Source organism: Natator depressus, chromosome 2 (assembly GCF_965152275.1).
Source record: "Natator depressus isolate rNatDep1 chromosome 2, rNatDep2.hap1, whole genome shotgun sequence".
Taxonomy (NCBI): domain Eukaryota; kingdom Metazoa; phylum Chordata; order Testudines; family Cheloniidae; genus Natator; species Natator depressus.
The window spans coordinates 131,463,418-131,477,379 of NC_134235.1; the positions used below are offsets into that span (position 1 = coordinate 131,463,418).

Genomic DNA, 13,962 nt, shown 5'->3' on the forward strand with positions numbered 1-13,962 from the left:
AACACATTTATTTGGGATAAGTTTTCATGGGCTAAAACCCACTTCATCAGATGCATGGAGTGAAAAATACAGTAAGCAGAATATATATATATATATAGCACATGAAAAGATGGGAGTTGCCTTACCAAGTGGGGGGTCAGTGCTAATGAGCCAATTCAGTTAAGGTGGAAGTGGCCAATTCTCAACAGCTGACAAGAAGAGGTGAATACCAAGGGAGGGAAAATTACTCTTTCACACATGCCTGTGTGTGTGTGTGTGTGTGTGTGTGTGTGTGTGTGTGTGTAATATATATATCTAATGTTTCCATGAACAGTTAAGTTCTGTTTATGAAGGGAATTCATTGCCAATAAAGAATGAGAGAGTAACCTAAAAAAAGAATACAGTGCTTGTATGTTGCACGTGTTAGGTATGAAATGATGTTTATATTCACTGGGTTAGCAGGGAAAGTAAAGATTTATTCCATTGCCTTTTAAAATCAATAATATTGATAGTAGTATTTTGAAATACACCCTAACAACTCTATTTTATACAGTGTGCTGTACAGTTATCTCTAATTACTGAAACAGAAGGGGCTGGATTCCAGTCAAGGTTAATCGACAGCTGTTGCTTGGGTCTCATGAGCAGGAGAGCTGGTACTTTGATCTTGTGAGGGGTGAAAACACAAAAAATGACTGTTAATTCCCAAGGACAGCAATATCCATTTAAAAAAAAGCCTAATCATCTAGGGAGCAAAAAGTCATTTAATCCAGGGAAAGATATTGGATCCTTACTGCAATGCCCTCTGTGAAGCTTTATTCAACACCTTTAAATATTTTGAAAGGCATATGGCCCCCATTCAACAAGGTGCTTAAACATTAGATTGTAAATTCCTTGGGGCAGGGACTGTCTTTTGCTCTGCTCCTCCGTGCTACAATAATACGAACAATAATAGTAATACTATGTGCCTAACTTTAAGTGTGTGAGTAGTTCCACTGAGCTTGAAGTTCTTAAAGTACCTTACTAACTCAGGGCCTATGTGAGGTTTTTCCATGAAAAGCAGTCACGCCATTTTGTTTCCTTTCAGTGTCTTCACAAACTTCATATTGAATTCTCCTTGCCCCACCTGCCAAATGTCAGTGAAATATTGTTTGTGGAAAGGTAATGTATATTGTGCACTAGGGTCAGTGGATTTTTCCAGAACTGAAATTTTGGAATAGTCATTTATTTTCCTGTGGTAGGTTGCATAGTGCTGCTGAAATAATAGCTCAGATTTTAAATAAATAACATTGATTTAATACTGCACCTTGCATAAAAGTGCAAATTCTTCCTGTGCTTTTATCAGCCAAGTGGTTCAGGAAACGTAAACTGGGAAAATCAGTACCACTAGGAAGGAAACATGGAGCAGACAAAATGGCTAGAGACACTAAAAGTGGCATAAAATACATAAAGCACAATGTAGACAAATTGTAAAAAATGTCCACTAAATTTGGTTGCCTCTGTTCTTGAGTGTCTAGCCTGACATCCACCTGGAAGCTTGATTTTTAGAAAAGCTGAGCACCCACAACTTGAATTTGAAGTCAGTGGGAGTTAAGAATATTTGGCATGTGAAATCATGGTCCCATTGAAGTCAATGGAAGCTTTGCCACTGACTTTCAGCGAGGCCAGGGTTTCACTCAGCATCCCTGAATATTGGACCCCCTAGATGTCTTAAGTTGGACATCCAAAATGGAGACACCCAGAATTGGAGGTCTCTTCTGGAGATGTATACCTTTCTTGTTAACCAGAGCAACTTACTTTATTAGGTTTGTACTGTTGCGGGGATGGGGTGTGGGCAGAAACCTGTTTAAATTATGTTGCAAAGTCTGTAATTTCTGGCTGGAAAAGTCCTCAAGTTGTAGCTCCTCCACTGGTCTGAGTGTGAGGTGGTAGTCAGGAATAATGGAAGGCAAACATGGTTTCTTGGGCAGGATTTTTTTTGTTTATTCTTAAAACAACACCACCTTTTTGTAACTTGACCCAATTAAAGTTGCATCATTTCTCTCTGTAAGACTTAGCATTTATAGCCAAGTTATTGTGTGGTGCACAAACTAGAAATCTGTGTATGCCTCTGACATATATGACTGCTCCATTTCCCTTGCCAAGCATGAAAACAAAAACACTTAGGCTGATTAGTGAATATAGCTTAAAGTATATTCATCACTAGCCTAAATTTAAAGCAGCTTGAAAATATAGTGTCAATAAATCAACTGGAATTAACATTGTAAACATGTAAATGAATGGCATTTGACGTGGATCCAAAAACAATTACTATATTGTATAGTATATATGTATAACATTTTAATTACTGTGTAAGCAAAACATTGTAATAGTCAGTCAGTGTCATTAATACAGTGTCTCAATAGGTCACATACTTGTTTTCCACAGGTAGCCTGTATGCTCACAATTGTCCATTCTTTGAACCATTAACTTTGGACTTTGCTGGCTTTGCAGAAGGTTGGTCTGTTGTTAGTGAATTCAAATACAGTGTTTGGCTAATTTTGTGATTTGTAGAACATATATTTCCCATACAAAGGAAATAAGAGCTGGAATTTTTATCCTGACAGCACATAAGAAAGTATGGGCCATATTTATATTCCATAGTAAAATATGCTAGATAATCCCCATCCCGAACCTCTTAAAGAAAGTGATCTGCAGATGTGCAATTTACAAACCAAGAGGTAAAACCAATAATAAAAGCTATTTTGGAAATGACTGTGGTCTAAGTGACTAAGTACGAAATCTTATTGGTAATAGGCTTCTTTTTTTTTCTTTTCTTGGTACTCTGGGGAAATGTATTTGCTGGTTATAGAAATGATTGTGATGGCCCTCTTCTGTGAATGCTATTCTTAACATTTTTATAGTCTCATTTAACTGAAATAAAAAAGCATTAGGCTGTAATCCAGTGAGTAGTATCTGTAACACAAATGTATGTTTCATCGCTTTATTTTTCCTGTTTATTTTGCCATAGAATAATAGACGGGCAGTATGTCAAATTGCATATTAGGGAGCTTTACAGTAACAAAAGTTATCCGTTATTTTTCATCTAAAAATAAGTTTGGAACAATGAGCGATAGCCTGTGCATTCACCAGATCCCTTCCTCATATGAGTCAGTTGTTTGAATACCAGTATGAGGCTGGCCAATAGCATGTGATGCTGATATCCCAACTGATACAGAAACAGGCAGTTTCTAGTTATCAGCATTGATTCATAACTGTCCCAAATACTTTTGGAATAAAGCAGTTTGAATTTCTGCTTTTTTCCTCCTTCAGGGGAAAATATTGCTTGTATGGACATGCACAAAAACCCTGCACTTCAACCTTTGGTAGTTTCTTTCTCTCATCAAAGTGAAGTGAGCACCCCTGGTCTTGAAATTGTTCTTGTGAATGGAGTTGCCAAAGATATTGACAGACACCAAACCACTGTTCCCCAGTCTCATCTAAAAATGATGCAAACCTAAGAAGGGAAAAATTTCAGTTATGAGTAAAAAGTTCAAATGAAAAGGTACCTAAAGATTTTAAATGGAGCTTACCTTTGGTAAGATTTATTTAAAAAACTCTTGATTCTGAGGTAGGAAGAGGTGTCTGTTTTCTAACCAAATATAGTCCAGTGAGATTTCTGTGTCGCTATCCAGTACATGTCATGGGCTATTGTATTAGGTCTAAACCATGGATACTCAACCTGGGGGCGGGGGAATCAAGACACATGCCGTTGGGATCACAAACTAGTTTCACAAGGTTGGGTACATCTGCCTTTTCTTTCTGGCTAGATGTAAATGGTGTACATTTGTCCAGAACTTTTTTTTAAATTTATGTTTTAACATGGGGGCATGGGATGGAAAATTTTGAGAAATACTTATAATGAAAAAACAAAACAGAGGTGCTGCATCCTAAAGCATATAAGTCAGTTGCACTTAGTAAATGATTTTGAATGCATATGAATGGGTTGCAACAGATTTACAAGAGGTAGCTTTATTTTTCACACCTTTAAATCTGATTCCAAGACATTACTTGCTGTGTGTGCCAAATTTTGCCTGGTAATCCAGAAATATTCACAATGGGCAATTTAAATGACAGGCTGAAATTTTCCTCCTCCTGTTATGAGAAAACGATTTCAACACAGAAGTGTAAGGGTATACATGTGGGTAAATATTTGTTTTGGCAAATGTTGCAGGTTTGTGTTTGTAAGTCAGACAGTATCCTTTCAGAGGAAATGACAAATCCTACAAAAGTGCATGGTCCTGATTCACCACAGTGTATTACTCCAATTGTACATGGGTGTGACTCTGGCTGATTTCAGCAGAATCACGCTAACATAAAACTAGAGTAATGCAGTGGTGAATCAGGCTGCACAGTTGTATTTATATAACAGAATTTGTGCTCAAACAGCTTCTTTCACAGCAGTGTTCTCAAATCACTTTCCTGACATTAAGCCTCACAACACTCCTGTAACCTAGGTATTATTCTCGCTATACAGAGGGACGAAGCTAAAGTGGAAAGGATAATGACATGCCCAAGGGAAGACAGGCAGTCAGTTGCAGATGAGTCCATGCTGTCAATTCTAACCGCTTTACTGTCGCTCTCTGTATATATGTTATGTCTTAGTTAAGTATCGATACGGCCAGATTGTGTAATTCACTGGGGTACTGCTAAATCACACATTACCACAGGGGAAACTTCAGGGGTCTGTTTATGTTGGGAGGCATAATCCCTCCCAGAGTTTTAGCTGGTGCTGGGGAAATATGTTTACTGCACCGTCCTTCAGGGAATATGCTCCTTTCTTTGTGATGGCCAGTTTGCAGGCCCAGCGTTGGTCTTGGGAGAAGGTTTTCTTGATCCCTTTGTTGAAGTTTGGACCTCTGGTGACAGAGAGAGAAAAGACCCTTTACTTGAGTGGGTAAAGCGACTGCAATTATGAATGGCCTATAGTGTCTATAGAAAGACACTTAGTGCTCTTATTTTTCCAGTGTCCTTGCACGGGGGCCAGCATAATCCAGGTGTGTGCATATGTCTACCCTGGCTCTGTGTATGTGCAGTTTAAAGCAAACAAAAGCGTGAATGTTAAAACGCCACTTAGTGAATTAGAGAAAACAGCCATGCTTCCTAGGCAGCAGCTGTCTGCTAATAACTGAACTGACTGAGCTGACAAGCAGCTGCAGGTGTCAGTTTTATCTTTTGAGCTACTGCTGTCTTCATATCACACTGTCAACAGACAAGACTGTTTCGATCCAAAGGGTATGGGTCTGTATGAAAACAATAAGCATGTATATGAACAGGCAGGGGCTGGCTTTGTGGGGTAGTCGTGTTGGCAGAACCTGTTGTTACTGATGGTGACAAATGTATTTATAGCAATAATGTGTCAGTAGTTAACATAAAAAGGCCTTTGTCCTTTGCATTTGGAGTGCCCCCATTTGTAGTAATGATGAGAAATATTGCTCGATGACAAGCCTGTTTTCTTCTAAGTTGTGTCACTCTTGAATCAGAATGAGCATTACACTGATCTATAGGAGAAAAATAACTTTCATGGGAATACTTTGTACAAACAGATACTTTTTTACTTACCTTGTTGTTGGCTCTTACAGAAAAGTTAACAGTGGGAGAAAATCCTATGATAAATGACTATTGTGCTGCAGTACTAAAGCTGGATAGATCTAAATGTTATGCAAACCACATGACTTTCAAGTGTCCAGAAATATGGCTGTTCTCAAAGAGGAAAATAAACCTTACCATCCTCCCCTGAAAAGGCAAAATACAATGTGCTCCCAAGTCATCATCTTAGCGTCTGATCCTGCCAGGGCTAAACATACTCAAGCACTGAATTCCTTGTAGGAGATGCCCATAGGGTTGGGCTGTTATAGAGCTTTAGGGCCTGATCCAAAGCCCATTGAAGTTGGTGGGTGAGTTTTTCCATTGTCTTCAGTGAGGTTTGGGTTAGATCTTTAACAATCACTTAGGGCTTGTTTACACTTGAAATGCAACAGCGGCACAGCTGTGCTGCAGCAGCTGAGACACTGCCTACACCAGGGGTTCTCAAGCTGTGGGTCGGGAGGTTATTACATGGGAGTCGTGAACTGTCAACCTCCACCCCAACCCCGCTTTGCCTCCAGCATTTATAATGGTGGTAAATATATAAACAAGTGTTTTTAATTTATAAGGTGGGGGGGGGCACACTCAGAGGCTTGCTATGTGAAAGGGGTCACCAGTAAAAAAGTTTGAGAATCACTGGCCTGCACCAACGGGAGAGCTTCTTCATCAGTGTAAGCAATCCACCTCCCCAAGAGACGGTAGCTAGGTCAACAGAAATGTTATTCTGGCAACATAGTGCTGCCTGCGTTGAGGGGGTTAGGTCAACCCAGGTTCATCACTCAAGGGCGTGGATTTTTCACATCTCTGAGCAGCATAGCTGAATCGACCTAACTTTTTAGTGTAGACCAGTCCACCCCCCCACCCCCGTCCATTCTTCTGCCTTCCTTTGTCACACCCCTTTCCCAGTCCCCCAGTGTAAGCAGAGATTTTGAAATGTCTCAAATACAGTTGACTTAAAGGGTGTGGAAGAGCAGTGCCTTCAGGAAAGGTAGAAAATGAAAGCACAGTGGGGTTGCCAGCTCTGGGAAAACCCTTAAATTGGGCTGTAAACTTAAAAACCACTTTGATGTAACTTCATGTATGTTAACCCATAAGGCATAGGACTCAATGGTTTGGCTCCAGCTAGTTTTGCTGACAATAAAGGGAGCATTGTAGTCTAAATATCCCACAATTACAGTTTGAGTAGAAATTGTCAAATATTCACTGGGAAATGATCTTGTTCCATTCTCTTACTTGCCTACTTGGACCAGACCTTTGCTTTGTCTCTTGTTTGGCAAATGTTTCCAAGAAAAATATTTCAGTTGAACTAGTTTGTGTTTGTTGCCAATGTACACCCACCTTGTAAAGTCTGAATGTATTTGTTTCTTATAGAGATCACGGGTCTGGTTGCGAGAAAATGGTCAGCATTATCCAAGCACTGTACATTCTTGCGCGGAGGGAGTTGTTGTATTCAGGACAGATTATGGTCAGGTAAGATGCTACTCTTAATCTTTTCTATCACTGTTTAGAAAATAAAGAAGACACCCAATGTTTTAAAAAAGAATTATACAGTGTTAAGACGGCTGATGAACTTTGGGGAATTTGGATAAAAATGTTCCTGTTTTTAATAGATCTTCCGGTTGTACTGCTTGTGGCTTGGTGTAACTACATTTGTGAGGTTTAAAACTTGATCTTCTTTGCAGAAACAAAAATCTAATCCTTATCGACACCAGTTGAAAACTCTGATCTCATACGAGCTATACTTTGGTGATCCACAGTTCATACGATACCTATCCAGTAATTCTGCCTATCCCCACTGCATCTCACCCTGTTTCATCCATTGACAGAGATCACACTCCAGTTGTATATTCTCCAATCCTACAGCAGGTGAACGCAGAGAATCAGATTTTTGTAAGAGTAGTCAGAATCCCTCAGAAAACATCTTTGCCTTAGCCTGATACTAAAAAGTAACAATAATAAAACCAAAATGTGTGCTATCATAAGAGAGAACCCTTTATATTTTGGCTTGTTTATATTGGGACACATGTTAAGTTGGGTGTTGAGGGTAGCTTTAAATGTCAAGCTCTTGCATGTTCCTTTTTACTCTCCATTCTTCTGTACCAGTTTGAGTTGTTGGATGTAGTTCTACCCACTCTGCAGGTGGAAACAGCGCACGAGTTCATTCCAGTGAAATTTTCAAGTTATTTAGGTTTGACTGTTCCTGCTCGATCCATTTGTGTATTGTTGTTCCATACCACTTTCCAACCCTTCTGATATTTAAGACTAGATCATCAGTTGGTGTAAAATCTGTCACTTTACATGGACTGATAATCTAATCAGAAAAATGGAAAGACAGGTCACGTTAAAGCACTGAAACTGAATTCATGTTTATGGAATAAATTGATTTTCATGTACACCGTGTGTACATATGACACATATATATTTATTTTTAAAATAAAATGCAGGCTGAGTCTGGTACTAGCCATCTGGTTTAATCACAAACCCTACCCAGCTTCTAAAAATAGTAGCCAAAATTTTCAGTCTTGGGTACCTAAAGTTAGACATCTAACAGAGCACCGCAACTCCAGCTGAAGGTAATGGGAGCTGCTGATGCTTGGCACCTCTGAGCCAGTTTTAATTAGTTGTTCTAAAAAGGAATTAGGTGACTGACTTTGACCCCCACAATGAAAAATGTGCCCAGTAGTTATTATGTGAGTATGAACAACTCTTTTGTGTACACACAATACCTGAAATGTAGTGAGTGTTGCTCTCTTTTCAGCATGCGCATCAGGGATAGGCAAGCTTTTTGGCCCGAGGGCCACGTTGGGGTTGCAAAACTGTATGGAGGGCCGGGTAGGGAAGGCTGTGCCTCCCGACACAGCCTGGCCCCTTCCCCCTATCTGCCCCATCCCACTTCCTGCCCCCTGAATGCCCCCCTCAGAACCTCCAACCCATCGAACCCTCCCTGCTCCTTGTCCCCTGACCGCCCCCTCCCGGGACCCCCGCCCCTAACTGTCCCCTGGGACCCCACCCCCATCCAACCCCTCTGCTCCCTGTCCCCTGACTGCCCCGACCCCTATCCACAACCTCACCCCCAGACAGGCCCCCCGGGACTCCAACCCCCCCCCCCCGGACCTCCGCCCCATCCAACCTCCCTCTGCTCCCTGTCCCCTGACTGCCCCGACCCCTATCCACAACCTCACCCCCAGACAGGCCCCCTGGGACTCCAATTCCCCCCCCCCCCGGACCTCCGCCCCATCCAACCTCCCCCTGCTCCCTGTCCCCTGACTGCCCCAACCCCTGTCCACACCCCTGCCCCTAACTGCCCACTGGGACCCCACCTCCTATCCAACCCTCCCTGTCTCCTGACTGCCCCCTGGGATCCCCTGCCCCTTATCCAACCCCTTCGCTCCCTTACCGTGCCACTCAGAGTGGCAGGAGCTCGCAGCCCTGCTGCCGGCAGGAGCAGTGGACCAGAGTGCTGGCAGTGCGGCACGCTGAGGCTGCGGGGCCGGGGCGATAGCAGGGGAGGGGCTGCGGGCCATAGTTTGCCCACCTCTGGTGTACATATTGAAAGGCTGAACTGCACAGGACTTCAAGCAGGGTTCATGCTGTTACCTTTATAAAATCTGAATGATTCCATTTCCTGAGGGACCTCTTACTTGATAGTAAATGGCACCTTCAGTGTTTTAACTGTTGTTTTAACAAACGCTATTATTTTGAGTAGGATGAAACATAGGATGTTGGCAACAATCTGCGAAACGATTAAGTAGCATTTAATATAAATAATACAGCCAACAACTTGATTAGGTAGCATATTTTTAGTGCGACAAAGCAGTTTACTACACTGAGTAATCCTGGTGTTTTTTAGAAGAATGCTTTGGGATTTAGCAGCACCACACCAGTTGACATTAAGGATGTTGCACAAGTAAATTGTCTTGCACCTATGTGAAAATTTCCCCTTGATGCGTTAACCACTTGTGTGCTGTGTAATGTAACAAATATACGGCTTAAAACAGATTTCCAGTGTTGCCTGTTGTACAGTACCTGGCAGTAACCTTTGAAGTGCTGACAATCCAATGAGACGCTAGAACTTTAAAGGACTACTGCTGCATGGGAAGTCACCTGGGTGTAGAGCTGAGATTTTCAATAGCGCTTAAGTCCAATTGAAATTGTCTGAGTTTGGTAACTAACTCCTGGGCTCCTTTGAAAATTCCAAGCATGACACTTATGTCTATCAGCAAATTGATTATGGAAGTGTTAAGATCTTTACTGAACTCAGAACTATGTTATTAATCTTGTTTGAGCCCATATCTGCTGCCAGAACTTGCAGGTATTGCCACACTCGCAGTTTTCAGTTGCACATTCAGTCATTTGAGTGGAATGTGAAGATGTAATCAGGGAAACATTAGGAGGACATGTTTCCGGGGGTTGCTCTTGCACCCTTGTTCATTCAAGAGGCTCATGTTATCTTAACTTCAGCATGCTCAGCGTAGGAATCTTTCTGTTTGGACTTGAGATCATTGTCACTTTATATTACTGCAATGAGCAATTTGCTATAGCTAAGCAGAAGACAGTGTTTCATTTTTTTTTCTTCTTTCTTTCCATACTATTCTGAGCACTGGAAACTTATTTTTTAGATGGCACTTAATTGTTCTTTGAAAGAATGTTAATTGAAGTGAATGCTGCTGAATACAAATACCCTTGCACAGTGTTTGATACGACATTAAGATGACAGTAAATTACACATCAGGTGGTGGATCCCTCATGGAAAATGCAGTGCACCGCTATTTCTTGAACAGGAAATATTCAGATAGCATTAAACCAGTCATTTAAAATAAGGCTGTTTGATTTATTATAATTGAAATATTGTGGTAGCATCACCCTGCTGCTGCTGTGGTACTTTGTACACATGCATGGAGACAGTTTGAAACTAGTAGCAGCTGGTAGCTTAACTTTAATATGTGGTCCTGGCCATCCCCAAGTTTTTGCATCTGCCCACCCAGTTATTCCAGGTCCACTTTTGGGGACTCCCCTTTTATCACCCTCTCCTCTCTCTTGATTCTTGGTGGAAAGAAAAGTGAGTGTGTGTTGCTTCTTCCGTTGCATTGAAATCAGCTGGTAGAGGAACTTCCAAAGTGGTTTGAAGACTAGGCTGAAGCAGAGATTTATCTGTCCTGTCTGGAATGGGTTAAAAAATTGTGATGAGTGGCGGTTCTAAATTTTATCCTCTTTTCTTTATAAGCTTCTATGGAATCTGGGTGCCTTCCAGAGTGGGAGAAACTTCACTGTGATTGTTGTTTTTGTATCAGACTCTTTCCTCTGTTTTGATCTGAGTAATGCTAATTTGTGTGTAGTAGTTGAGGCTGTGCATAATGTTTTGGACGGTGTGTGGAACATCTGTGTATAGTTCTATATAGTATGAGTGTCTCTGTGTGTATTACACATATAGAGTATGAGACTTACTCTTCCCTTGGATCCCCATCATATTTCAAAGAGTGCATTAAACTTACTGAATCATTTTTATACTTTTGAGTACCTTCATATGCCCTGTTTTGGGGATAAAATATGATATTTTCTCCTTTTAAAAAGCTTTTATTTATTTAACGATAAAACAGGCATTTCCTCATCTCCACATTCTATAAATTTTAATGGACTTGTGTGAGCTTATAAAATACTCAGCTGAACATGAAGTAAAACCCTAAAAGCACTGCTGTCACTGTAAGCTCCATGTGAAATGGGTGCCTTGCACACACTCAATAAAGAGTATGAATGGCTCCATCTATCAAGATGCCACAAGAGACCTCAAGCAGCTGTTGAAGTTGGACCCTTTCCTATCTATCCTTTTGCACTTCTTCAGATAGTATGGATTTCACTCTTACTATTATTATTACTTTGTTTTATACGCAGTAGTGCCTAGAAGCTCTGCCAAAGATTAGGGCCCCATTGTGCTAGAAGCTGTACATAGCCATAGTATGAAATTAGTCTCTGTCCCAAAGAACTTAAATCTAAACCGATAAATCAAAGGGTGGGAGAAAGATGAACCCAGATCTCTTGAGTCCAAGTTTAGTGCTTTAACGACAAGACCATCCTTTCTGTCCTAATCAAGATCCTTTTCCAGTGCTTATATATCAAAGGGCGGGTCCATGTATAAAAGTGCCCAGAACCTTGTATAAACTATATAACAGCATACTGGGGATTCAGTTTTTAGGTAGCTGTTCTTGTTTGCAGAAGTTATATAATGCATTTGAGATGGATAGCTAGCAGTCTTTCTGAACAATCCCATGAAAAATATAATTTCTGTAACATCCCTTTCCTTTCCCTTCCAGAAGAACTTGCCTATAAGTTTAACAAGACTTGACACAATGCGGGGGACTTGTTCTGGTATGAAGAAACTTGCACAGAGAGTATAAGCTGAATTGATTGCCACAAACAGATTAGCATCTGTGACATTGAAATTGCAGAATGTGTAATTACATACTCCTTTAGTTGACGGAGAGAAACTTTTTAAAATTAAAATACATTCTAAATGGAAGCAGCTGAGATATAATATCCCTAAAACGTAGATTCTTTAAAAACACAGATGGTAAATATCACTAGCAAAGACCTTGTCAGTCAGAACAACGTTCTTTGAATTTGCTTTACAAAGAAGTAATTCATGGTACAGTATTATATCAGCAAACAGGACATAGCTTAGTATCCTCGGCCTCAAATAAGAGGCACCTGTAAATGGTTTGGTCTGCGTTTTCTATACGTTTAACTTAACGTGGCTCTGCTGGAGTATTTATGCACAGCAAGAAAGGGAAGAATACATATGTTATGTGTTAAACACAACTCAAGTATGTTTTCCACAGGGGTTTGCACCTCCTTTTTTCCTCCTCAGTCTGGGGTTGTAAGGGTTTCTCATGATGAGCTCATTCAGGAAGGTTAGAGCTGGACTTTAACTGAGAGTTTAACTTTTAATATGCTCAAAGAAGTGATGTTCCTACAGTGAAGTTGTTGTGTGATATACCAGGAGAGTTAATGTACATATAATACGTCCATCCAACTAGACAACATTTAAATTAATTGAAACAAATCCCCACAGTGTTACAATAAGCATCCTGAGTCTTATTTTTGTGTAAACGCTCTTTCCTATGCCTCATGTCATCTATTCTTGCGTCATAATTTAGGCCCCTATTTTGCAAACCTATACTACTGGTTGTAATATTAATACACTGAGTAGTCCCTTTAGGTCAGATTCTGCCACCTATACTCCATGTGGCACACTCAACTGTGTAGGTAGACCCACTGAAGTCATTTGAACAAAATTCTTCTTTGCCTTGATGCCTTCAAAAAACTTGGAGTTAAGCTGTTTGTAGACAGAGACCGTTGTCTAGCATGTTGATCAGTATTGTCTCATTGTTTACCTGTACTCCCCCATTGCTGTCTCTGTCTGTTGTCTCTTACTGAAATTGTAAGCCCATTGGGGCAGGGACTGTCTTTTTGTTCTGTGTTTGTACAGTGCCTAGCACAGAGAGGTCATGGTGCATGACTAGGGTTCCTAGGTGCCATGGTGATATTACTGCTAATAATAATTAATAATTACTAATGATAATACTTAATGAAAATACTGAAGGCAGTTGGACAGGGCATCAATAAATGCTATACTCTGTGTTAAGAGTTTGTAGACTCATCCCAACATTCTGAATTCTGCAGATCAGGGATTGTACATTGGTTCGCTTTTTAAAGTGCTATGCCCTCTTATGACACTACATACAAATAAACGCTCAGTAATAATTCCCAAACCATATTTTATTATAACTCCTCAGTTGAACCTGTGTCACTATTGAAGCATGCCCACCAAAAGTCTCTGCATTTTAACACTCCCTCATGGTGTTCCTTGCATTTTCAAACTTGCTTAGAAAATATGCAGGGATACTTAGGTAACTTTTTTTTCAAAGCTACTTTTGGAGTTAAACTTTGCGTAAAGACTGAATGATTATCACTTGTAAGGATTTTTCCAGGATGCTTTCAGTTTAAAAAACTCAATAAAATAATTTGTAGGACTATTGGCTTATACCTTTGTAGTTTTACAACATCTTTCAAATAGCAGATATACACTGTCTATGGGGTAGATTTCAAATTCAGTGGCTTAATTTCAGGAAATCTGATTCCATCTGTCTAAACACTGTAAAGGTAGGACTAATTCTTTCATTAGTTGATATTGGGCTCTGCTATAATAATTCTGGTAATGATTCTTGGGTATACTTGCAAAACCTGCTGCTGCGGTTATTGGGACCTTGGTTTCCCAGAAGAAAGATAGGGAAATATTGGGGATGGAGGCAGGGAAAGCACCAAAACTAAGATTGTGTTTTTTAGTACCCTGGTTTTATCTTGTGT

At 40.4% G+C, this 13,962-nt stretch overlaps 1 protein-coding gene across 1 annotated transcript in view; it reads left to right on the plus strand.

Moving 5' to 3' along the window:
* The window catches only part of MYO10 (myosin X), a 273,342-nt gene that overhangs the window by 53,679 nt on the left and 205,701 nt on the right, over window positions 1-13,962 (plus strand). The window contains exon 2 of the mRNA XM_074945009.1: window positions 6,973-7,071. Within this exon, the coding sequence (XP_074801110.1) occupies window positions 6,973-7,071 (99 nt within the window). The remainder of the gene's footprint in view (window positions 1-6,972; window positions 7,072-13,962) is intronic.